General features: G+C 44.1%; 1 protein-coding gene across 1 annotated transcript in view; it reads right to left on the bottom strand.

Annotated features, from left to right (window-relative positions):
* Nucleotides 1-7,467, bottom strand: part of NKX3-1 (NK3 homeobox 1) — a 10,740-nt gene extending 3,273 nt beyond the window's left edge. Inside the window, exons 1-2 of the mRNA XM_018571105.1 lie at nt 7,347-7,467; nt 1,094-1,324 (exon numbers count right to left, since the gene is read on the bottom strand). Of these exons, the coding sequence (XP_018426607.1) occupies nt 1,094-1,324; nt 7,347-7,467 (352 nt within the window). The remainder of the gene's footprint in view (nt 1-1,093; nt 1,325-7,346) is intronic.
* Nucleotides 7,468-11,521: the final 4,054 nt, after the last annotated feature.

Raw genomic sequence — 11,521 nt, 5'->3', positions numbered from 1 at the left:
AACTCATAATATTATGTTTTTGGGGGGTTTTTTTGCCAAAGAAAAAAGGAGGGGAAAGTAAAAAAAAAAGTAAAGTGACTCATAATTAAATGTTATTTTTTTTCATAGAGAAAAACAGGCAAAAAAGTAAAAATTAAAAATGTAAAGTGATAGTACGCAAATGATCAAATAGACAAAAGAAAGAAAAGGAAAGGAAAAACACAAATACAAGAACACTAAATGAAATAAACTACCATAAATACACCCCATTGAAAAAAAATATATATATATAATTTTTTACATTTTTTTTCTTTCAAGAATAATTTATCTAAGCCGCTCAATGGCCGTTCCCTATAAGAAAATTAACACTTAATAAATAAAGGGAAAAAAAAAGAATAGATTTAATTTTGTTCTGAAATATTTTATCTAAGTAGCTCAATGAGTGAAATTAGTAAATTTGAAATTTGTATCCTGATGTTGATATATATTACCAGCAACTAGGAAAGAATGATCCTATAGTGATCCCACAGTGGTTCAATAGTGATCCCAGTGATCCCATAGTGGTCCAATCCAGATCTTTGCCAAAAGCAAAAAAAAAAACCTAAAGATCTGGTGATCTGTGGGCAGGGGCTGCTAATAGGCAGGGGAAAAACTCTGTGGTGCCCCCTTTCCCTGTTGCCCCTTCCCTCTGTGCACCCTTCCCTCTGTACACCCTTCCCTTGGTGCCCCCTTTCCTAGGTGTGCCCCTCTCTTGGTCCAGGGGCAGATCAAATGCTCTGAATGCATGTAAATTAGTATTAAAGCATGTACTTTTAAATGCATGGAGACTTGATCTGGGAAGCATAAATGTTAATTTCAACATGTCATTTCTGATGTTATTTGTATGGATGGTCTACACAACATCCATAATGTCACATGAGGTTCCCAAGCTGTTGTGGAACTACAAATCCGTGTATGCCATGGCAAATTTGCCATGCTTTGTAGTTCCAGAATAGCTAGAAGCTACACGCAGGGAAATTGTGGTAAGTGGTATAAGCATCTGAAATATGAAAGGCATGCGGTTATTTGTAGTGCAATCAGAATCTCAAATATCATATACAGAAATGTCACTTACCAGTCATCTTTAGGCTGTGAGCCTCCAGTGGGTCCCCAGACTTCTCTCTCTGTAGGGTGACCTCCCCCTCCTCCTCTCCTGCGGTTGTACCTCTCTCCTGGTCTTCACCTGGGTGCCTGTCTCTGCTTTTACCCCCCAGATCTGCCAGGATGTCCTGGATGAGGAAGGATGTCCGAGGCCGGCTGGTGGTGACAGAAGACATGGTGGCAGGAGTTGTCTGTGACATCCAGGCTGGGTGGCAGCAAACTTTTAGATGAGTTCAGATAGAATGGGAAGACAGCTAGAGGATGCTAGAAGATCTGACAGGGGATCCTATCTGACAGAGGATCCTATTGGTAGAAGATCTGACAGCAGATCCTATGGGTAGAAGACCTGACAGCAGATCCTATGGGTAGAAGATCTGACAGCAGATCCTATGATTAGATCTGGCAGGGGATCCTATGAATAGAAGATCTGACAGCAGATATTTTGGGTAGAAGAACTGACAAGAGATCCTATAGTAAGAATCTCTGACAGCAGATCCCATAGGTAGAGCATCTGACAGGAGATCTTATGAGTAGAAGATCTGGCAGCAGATCATATGGGTAGACTTCATGGGAAGCCTTATAAGTGACAATTCCCTATAATATGTCCCAGATCTGCAGGGCACCGATCCTGTTGTCCTATCTCCGCTGCTGCTTGTCATTCACCTTCACTATCTGCTCTACATATAGCTCCCACGCGCTCATCCATCACTCGCTGATTGGCTGTCTTTACACCCCTTGCCCTCCTTCTGATTGGCTGAGCTCACACCCCTATCCTCCCCTCTGCTGCCCCGAACAGGTAGAGCGGGTCTCGTTCCACCCAGCGGAGGCATGCACTACATCGCTACTGGATTTATATAGTATACACGTCTTTATACATCTATATACCCTCTGCTGATTGCAGCCATGACTCTGCGTGTGCTCAGGCATGCAGATGTACCTGTGTCAGGTGTGTGTAATGTACAGTGTAATATTAATGGAGGGGATGATTGTATCCGCTGATCATGACACTAAGAAGAGGATTATCTTCTCAGCGGTAATTAGCGCTCATTATCTCCCGGTACTGGGACTTCGCTGCTGATTGTGTCAGTAATCCTCCTGTTATTTACTATGTGTTTACACTAACTCTGCTTCCTTTATATAATCATGTCATCCCCAGCATCGGGACAGAGGGGGGTAATGGGACAGAGGGGGGCCATTCACATCCCAAGTGCCTGAAATCCCACATAAAGAGGAGGAACACTGATTGTGGATGCCAATGAGACTGAGATACAGTATAGAGCAATTGTGTTGTAGAATTTGATTGGGAAATGTCTGTGGACAGTGGAAGGCTCTGCCTTTGTAATGGATTTGATTTATTTCCATCTAGTTGCTCTTATTAAGAACATGACAGATGCTTGTACAATCAGGCTCCTGTGCCCATACACCTAATACTGGCCATAGAAGGCTCCAACTTGTTCTGATTCAGGTTGAGCATCACCAAGATCAACAAAAGTCCATTAAAGCTGGCCATGCACTGCAATATTTTCTTCCTTCAACCTGCAAGCTAATCAAAGATTATAACAGATTCCTCTACCAATGCATACAAGTGTCAATCGAGGATTCTCCTGATGTCTTTAGACCCCATTCACACTTAGCTACAACAAAATAAGCTCTTTTTCAGTACTTATTTGAGCTAATTGACTTTGAACTCCAGTGCACATTTTGTCGTGCTACCAAGTGCGCTTCTTTTGGCAGTCTATCAAAGCCCATTGGAGCCAAATCGCTCGAAATCTGCAGAAAAATAGGTCATGTTCAAGTGACAAGCTTCAGCTACAAGCTACATGCGACATTAAGCTGCAAGATGTGAACATCTCAATTGAAATGCATTGGAAGATCTACACTGAGCTTCATATTTGAGTGATTTATGAGCGGAAATCGCGCTATAGGTTGGACTTGATGGACTAATGTCTTTATTCAACCTCAAATACTATGTAACTACAAAACGCTCATTGTGAATGGGGTCTTATTGTACTCTGACGGCGGCCGCTGTCAGAATACCTGAACAGAGCCAGTTACTTATTGACTGCCGGCTCTGTTTGTTGAAAGATTTTCCTCAGCAGATCGAGAGATGCCGGCTGAAAGGGCGACGACAGCTGAACCCACTTCACTAATATCGGCCAGTTCATCAAGAACCCGGCTGATATTCGCAGTGTCTGGCCAGCATAAAGCAGAACTCTGGGCATGTAAAAACTTACCCCTGCAGTGGGGCTATCCCGGCATTGCAGGGGTAAAATAAGGAAGCTATACTCACATGATCCTCGGTCCGCAGCAGTGACCGCTCACCTCTCTCCCTCCCTACTCATCTGCGTCCTCATGCCCAGTGCAAGTCAATGGACGTGATGATATCGCTGATCCTTTGACCGCTGGAGCCCGGGGGAGAAGAGGCTGCAGGATCCGGTCTAGCAGCCAAGCGGATCTAAGTATTGGGTGAGTATATCTTTTTTATTTTACACCCTAGACCAAAACAAGCAAAACCCTTGCCGTGCGGGGGTAGCCCTAATGCAAGGGTTAATCCTCCCACAAACACGGCCAAGTTACCTTGGCCTATTACTTATGTAGTGAGCGCTGCCTTCCGTCTGCCCATCACTTCCACCAACCTCCCGGATTCCCAGTGTGCTTTGCGTCTCTTTCCCTGCTGCTTGATGTGATGTAATCTTCATTTCTCAAGACTACATATCCCATCATGCATTGCTCCCAGCAAGCAGTGATAATGTTACATTGTTCAGATGTTGAGTTGTGATTCAGACGGCAGGCTCTGTGAGAGTGGTGACACCAAGAAGTGCCTATTCACAGGGCTGGGTGAGATGGTGTCAGTGCATTGAGGATGTCCATCCTATGGGCACCTTCAATAAGTAAGTTTCCAAACTTCTAGATGGAGATGGTTATTAGGAGTGGGATAGAAGTTATGGAAATTCAATATTTAGTTCTTGACCTGAGATAACCTTTAAAAAAATGGACTGGGCCAGGTGGAAAATTAACAGTAAACAGTGACTGGGATGGGAGGGAGAGTCTGCATTGCACCCAGGATCCACTGAACTGCATTACTGGCTCAATGCAAAAAATAATAATAAATGTTTATTTTTTTCTTTTATGAAGAAGTCTGCATTCATTATTTTTTTATATTATACATATGATATATTATATTTATTAAAACATTTTTTCTACAAGGTGGAATTTACCTTTAAATGCCACTAATAGAAAACTCTATCTGTCTAAAAAAAATTATATCAAATTCATTTGTCCTGAGCACAATGAGGAATGATTCACCCGGATACACGAAGTAGCTGCAAAGATATGAACAGTCTTACTAACACATGGCAAAGTTGCAAAACCGGATTCAGGCGTTAAGATTTGTTTTATCTTCTGTCATTAAAGGGTTAAGATGGAATTAAAAGTACTAATGGAGGAAAAGAGAGTAGAGGATTTGTCCATAATGACCAATCAGAGTCCAGATTCTCCAGGTACTGGTTAGAGATGAGGCTTCTGGCAAATAAAGAAGGTTAAAGTGACACTGAACTCAGGAGTTAAATCCTTCAAAAGCATTCATGTACCTTAAAGGAGAACTATGAGGTGAGTGCTTTCCACTCACCTCATAGTTCTAGCCGACTTGTGACAATGAGACTGTCACAGGTCGGCTCAGTAGATCGGGAGGTGAGCGAACACATACCGGCGCTCGCTCACCTCCCGATCCTGTCACAGCTCTCGGCCGCGACAGAGGAGGGGCTGGATTCCCCGCTCTGATCCTCCAGCGCTGACTGGCGGAACGGACGGGTGAGGGGGCGGGTACAGCTGGCTCTGCCTATCTAGAGTCACTCACGCAGCTGGGCGGATCCAGACATAATTGTCAGGATCCGCTTCAGCTGGGCGTCTCAGTATACCGGGAGCTAAAGCTCGCGCTACACTGAGCTTAGGGTGACGGGAGGACGCTAGTTTGTGTCCTCCCGTTACCCTAAGGAGAATTATGGGGAAAAGCCTTAACCCCATAGTTCTCCTTTAACTATTAACAAAAATGTATCTTATTTGTGTATCACTCGGCTATAGATCCTCAAATCATCTCTGAATTGGTGCTGACACTGTCCTTCCTTCTGGAGGGGGGCTACTTTTGTTCCCCATGGTCCCTGTGTGTGTTGTAAAGTAGCCACCGCTCCAAGCTTACTCCCGTGATGGACTACAATCCCAAGTTTAGTTTAATAATTTGTAGTGAGACTTAGAAAGGTTGAGAACCACTGTCCTAAGGGTAACGGGAGGACACAAACTAGCATCCTCCCGTCACCCAAAGCTTAGTATATCATGAGCTACAGCTCACAGTATACTGAGACGGCGCAGCGGGGACGGATCCTGTCGAGATCCACCCAGCTGCGTGACTGACAGCTGGCTCTGCCTATCTAGAGGCAGACCCAACTGTACCCGCCCCCTCCCATGTCCGTTCCGCCAGTCAGCGCTGGAGGATTGGAGCGGGGAGGGGGGGAATACGTGCAGGGAGCCGTGAGTGACAGTCACGGCTCTCTGCATGGATAGATCGAGAAGTGAGCGAGCGACGGTATGTGTTCGCTCACTTCCCGATCTATTGAGCCGACCTGTGACAGTTTCATTGTCATAGGTCGGCTAGAACTTTGAGGCTTGAGTGATTTTCACTCGCCTCATAGTTCTCCTTTAATTCACAAGTTTAGAGTCACTTTATTAAGCAAGCATCTTGCGGCAGCTAGACCTCTGCTTAGTATAAAATAGGGGACAGGTTCACTTTAAGACAGAATAATCTGAATCTTGCATTTGTTCTAACGTGATGGGTTCTATTTAAAGTGGATCTCCAGCTTAATGGGGTTTTTTCTCTAATTTTGGACAGAGTGGTTATAAGGATTGTGAATTATTGTCAGGTATTTATTGCTGTCTGTGTCTGGATTTGTGTAGTTGGATACTATGCAGCGAGTACATAAACCTCCACTGCTGCTCTGCATTAGATAGAATACAAAAGGAATTCAATCTCGGAGATATAAATCGGATCTTCAGTTATATTCTCTGGCAGCAAATCCTGATCCTTTACATCTGCAGGAAAACCTGCAATCACTGGAGATATTGTTGTGTTTCATCATAGACATTTCCCTGTGTTCTATCGCTGGACATGTGATATGTGACATATTATACAAGGTCTGAGAATGAATACAAACTGCCTATTATAATGCAATGTTTTGTGCATGTGGAAAATAAGGATCATCACCAGCACACCTCAGTATAGTGATAATCTTGTCTTTCATTCACATAAACATGCATCACAAGCCAATGTATTAGGACTCCTCAGGATCCCTTTCTCAAGGCATTGTCAGCCCCTCTGCCTTGAGAAAGGGATCCTGGGGAGTCCTGAAATGTCGGCTTGTGATTTCTTTCTTTTTATGTGAATAAAGGAAATGATTATCATTATACTGAGGTGTGCTGGTGCCGATCCTTATATATATAAGTTTGTGTGTGGGGGTATTTTTTCATGTGTATGGGGGGGGGGGTATTATTTTATATGTACAGAGGTTGTATTTTTTTTATGTGTACGGGGGAGAGTAGAAGTGTATTAGGCTCCATACACACCTCTATCTTTAGGTGCAGTTAGGGATTCCTGTGTCAGGAACTTGAGTTTTCTTGCAGCAGAAATCCCTAAATTGGCGTTTACAAGTGACAGCTGTCACCTATTCAAGTTAATGATCAGGTGACAGCAGTTGCATGTGAATGCCTACACACCGCATGTAAAGATAAGTGTGATGATTACATTCGGTTAGGAATCAATCACTCTCCCTGGATGCAATGATTGTGCATCCAGGGAGAGTGTTTTTTAATCGCATGTAATCATATCACATATCATTACATGTGGTGTGCAGGCGTTTATATGCAACTGCTGCCACCTGATCATTAACTTGAATAGGTGACAGCTGTCACTTGTAAACGCCAGATTAGGGATTTCTGCTGCAGTAAAACGCAAGTTTTTGATGCAGGAATCCCTAATCACACCTAAACCTACAGATATGAATAGGACCTTATTGTGTGTATATTGGTGTCTGTAGTACCGAACCGTGTATAGATACATTTTATTTTAAAGTATGAAATTTGGCAAGCGGCCCCCATGGTAGAAAAAAATTTGACGAGTGGCCCCCGAGACGGAAGAGGCAGGGGCGAAGACGAAGGAGGCGGGGGGCAGAGATGCTGACGGAGGAGGCGGAAGGCGTCTCCTGAGCTCCAGTCGGGCGGCGTAGATGACAAGGAGGAGGATGTGTCGGGCACCGAGAATGAGGAGGCCGTCCATTTGGGCGCCGAGGACGAGGAGGCCATGTTCCAAAGAGGTCAGGCCGTGCAAGGTAAGAGGACTGTGCTGGCAGAGCCAAGCATAGATTCTGCACAGCCCACCAAATAGTCTCAGGTGTGCTGTGCAATACCCCTTGGTGGGCTCTGCAGGATCCATAGGGGGCTCTTCAGCCTGCAAAACCCACCACAGATCCTGCACAGCCCCCCTGAGATCCTGCAGACTGCAGGGTCTCTGCAGGATCTGGGGGGGGGGGCTTTGCCGGGTCTCAGGGGGACTTTGCAGGATCTGTGGTGGGCTTTTCAGGATCCATAGGGGGGCTCTGCAGCCTGCAAAGCCCCCCACAGATCCTGTAGAGACACCCTGAGATCCTGCAGGGGGGCTTTGAAGGATCTGTGGTGGGCTCTGCGGGGTCTATGGTGGGCTCTGCAGGGGCTCAGATGGGCTCTGCAGCCTGAGACCCTGCAGAGCCCACCAGAGTTCCTTCATAGCCCACCTGAAACCCTGCATACCTACCACAGATCCTGTAGAGCCCACCTGAGACCACAGCCGGGTGGGGTTTGGGGGGGGGACGGCGCCCACGTTTTGTCTTGCCTAGGGCAGCCCCAAACCAGAATACACCACTGACTGTAGCACCCGGCATGAACTGTGGACAAGCTGACGGTGTACAATGGATACACTACAACTTATCTTGCGTATGCGGTCCGCAAGACACTGTGCAGGGTCCACAACCAATACGTACTATGCTTCACACTGTACATGCCCTATGACATCTTCTGTATGTAGTCTGTTACACACCATGCAGTTATTGGTTCTGACAACCAATACAAGCTATGTGTCACACTGTATATGCCCTGTGACATCTAGTGTATGTGGTCTGTGACTTACTGGTCAGGATCTTTGACACAATGTACACAGTGGGTGACACCGGTCACAATCAGGTAAACACTCTTGGACTGTCACACATTACACTCATTAGGAACCTTAAAACATTTCTACAGATGTGTTTCTGTTTTGGGATTGTGTTCTTATTTTTCTGTTGTGTCGCTCATTTATTTTGTAACAATGAGAGATTTGTGTTCACTTGGGGAAATGTTCATCCATGAAAGCTCAGATGGAAGTTCATTGTAAGATATTGGGGGTTATAGTATATCTGCTCATGCTAAAAGAACCCAAAATGTTAGTGAAAAGAAATTCCCATCAACATTCAAAATTACAATTCACTCACGAGACAATTAGTATCAGTTAGAAATAATTTCTGACGTTCAATCTCATTTAGTCCCATAATAAAGAAATAAAGATGTCTTCGTTGCATGCTTGTTATTGAAGGTGGAATCTTGTTTTCTACTATAGTGTCTCACTGACCAAATATACAGGTCCGGAGTTTCACCTTTAATGATTCTACACTAATTCTTGATCAATAACTACGTGGTGAAGCAAGGATAAGGATGACAGTCCAAAAGCTAGCACTTTAAAAACAAGCATCAGCATCAGGGATTGTTGATCCCGGGAATATCCGATTGCCTTATGGCATCAGGAAGGAATTTATCTTCCCTGTTGGAGCAAATTGAACCATGCTTTATAGGGGATTTTTGCCTTCCTCTGGATCAACACGGGGTAACTGTGGGCATAGCGTTCTGTTTAGGCTTTTCTTCTTTTTTTCCCCTCTTATCTCTATAGGTTGAACTTGATGGACCTGTGTCTTTTTTCAACCTGACTAACTATGTAACTATGTAAGCAGACAATGGTAAGGTTGATATTTCCATCCTCAAGCGTTATCTGCCCTGAAGGTAATCAGCTCTATATATAAAGATCTTGCAACCCGTTAATTAATTCAATTAAGGGTCACCAGACCATACATTTTGATAAAACCTTTACAGCTATTATATATGCATTCGGCCTGTGTTTTTACCCAGATTATTTCCCTGTAGAAGCCTCCATTGTGTAGACATCCAAAAGCCTTGATGCTGCTTCTGGGAGCCACCATCTTGAATTTGATGTCAGCAGCCCGGGTGGGGTGTCACCAGGTCTCCGCTCAGGGTGACACCCGGCCTCGGACGCCCCTGCTCCCAAGCCTCTGCCCACATACTGTGTGTGTGTGTGATAAAGGGCTCTTGGGAGATGTAGTTCTGGAGGGTGTGGCTACATCAGTTGGAGTGCCCAACAGCTGCCCCTACTATGGTAATGGTAACTATCACAGTAAATACTAGCTTTTTCTCCCTACAAAAAAATAAATAAATAATGATGGGATATACCACAGTGCATGAACTATATTGGCAGTGCACTGATGTACACTTTAGTGCATTGCTGTGTGTTGTGCTTCACTGCAACATGCTTGCACATCCATCAGAAGTTCCAATTGGGTGCCATTCATTCTGAATAGCACCCTAACGGACCTTCTGGGTTGTGTCACTCTGCATTGCACATCCATTACCAGGTTCATTGGGGTGCCATTCAGGATACATTGCACTAAGGCACTTAATGAGCGTTGTCACATGCTACTGCACATAGATGATGTGAACAGTTGAATAAGGGTTGCATTCAAGATGAATGAAACATATTGCAGTAACGCATGTAAGGAACATGTAAATGGCTCCTAAAATGGTGGAGAAGCCCTAAAGTTTTTTTGTCATCGATCCTCTTCATTCATAGCCATGTCTCTGCATAAAGCCACATTCACGCTTCATTATTCCTGATGGTTGTCCACGTCATCCGGGTGCTGTGCATGTCTCTATAGAGAAGAGTAGTTTGAGGACAGCGTGTTCATTCTAGGATAGTGCCAGCTATCATTAACCAGAGGCGACAAATCATAATTAGACTGCAGATAATTACAGTCACTGCGCGGGCACAGACTGGCAGCCAGTGGTCAGGGAGCTTCCTGGGAATAATCCTGCCAGTATTGGTGTTTTGGTTTCAGTCTCTGCTATTCTTACAGCTTCCTTTTCACAAATAAGAACATTTCCACAGCAGAGCTTTATGGATTAAAGCTGAATAATATAATAATATATACCTATGTACTCTGTGTGTGCTGTAAACAGGAAGAATGATAATTGAGTGCCACTTGGAGCTGCGTCTGGACAATCCTGATATGGGAATATGTGACGTCTCTGGATTCCTTCCCCGGTGATTCTCCATTTTTTTTAACATAGATTAAACAATTTTTTTATAATACTTACCAATATTATAACTATCCTATCGAGAAGGAACAGGGGACTTTGTTCATGAAACGGGTGAATGATTTGACCAGTTCACGCGCTGCAGAACCTCCCTCTGTGTCCCAGCAGGGTTGCACAGTATCATTGGTTGCTAGGTCAGAGTCGGGCCCTGGCTTTAATTTGTGTGGGCATGCGCCAAATCTAGATCTCTGGCTGGGTTCAATAAACGTCCAAGCAAACCAAACCTCGGCCAGTTCACTCATCACTCGTTACAAGGACACATGATGTCTGGCAAGGTCAAACTTAGGATTTATTTTTTCTGTACTCGCAGAAACCATATTTAGCCTTAAAAAAAAAAAAGAAAACAAATGCAGCCACCAGATCTGAGGACCAGTACTCTGCAATGTATCACATTTTTGTTTCTTGGGTTTAGATGCACGTTAAACAATGTAGTCTAATTTTCTATTCTTTGCATAGTACTGCCACACAGAGAGTAGGGGCCCGTTCACACCGGGTCCATGCGTTAATCAGTAGGTTTAGTACCGTGTGTTCATTGCTGTGTGATTAATGTACAGACCTGGGGTGAACAGGCCCTAATGAGGGATAACTCATCTGCAGAAGGCTTCATGTGCACATTGAGAGAAGGGGAATCAATAGTTTTTTTGTGTGTATGGCTTGGTACATTTATAAAGTCAATTAGATAAATGTTGACCTGAGGCCCAAGTAACCATAAAAAGTAAATGGCTTGGAGTCTATGGTACAAAAATTATTAGCCAAATATGAAGAAACGACCTGTTGGACAGACTACAGACCACACTCCGTGCTAAGTGATGGATATTGATTTATAATGAAGCAGTTTTACACTTCCTATTACATAGTTGTATTGTACAAAAGAAGGATATATATATATGAAAACAACATGGTGGAC

The sequence above is a fragment of the Nanorana parkeri genome, unplaced genomic scaffold, assembly GCF_000935625.1.
Source record: "Nanorana parkeri isolate BGI_ZX_2015 unplaced genomic scaffold, ASM93562v1 scaffold1679, whole genome shotgun sequence".
NCBI classification, from domain to species: Eukaryota; Metazoa; Chordata; class Amphibia; order Anura; family Dicroglossidae; genus Nanorana; species Nanorana parkeri.
This window is presented reverse-complemented; position numbering and strand designations above follow the sequence as displayed.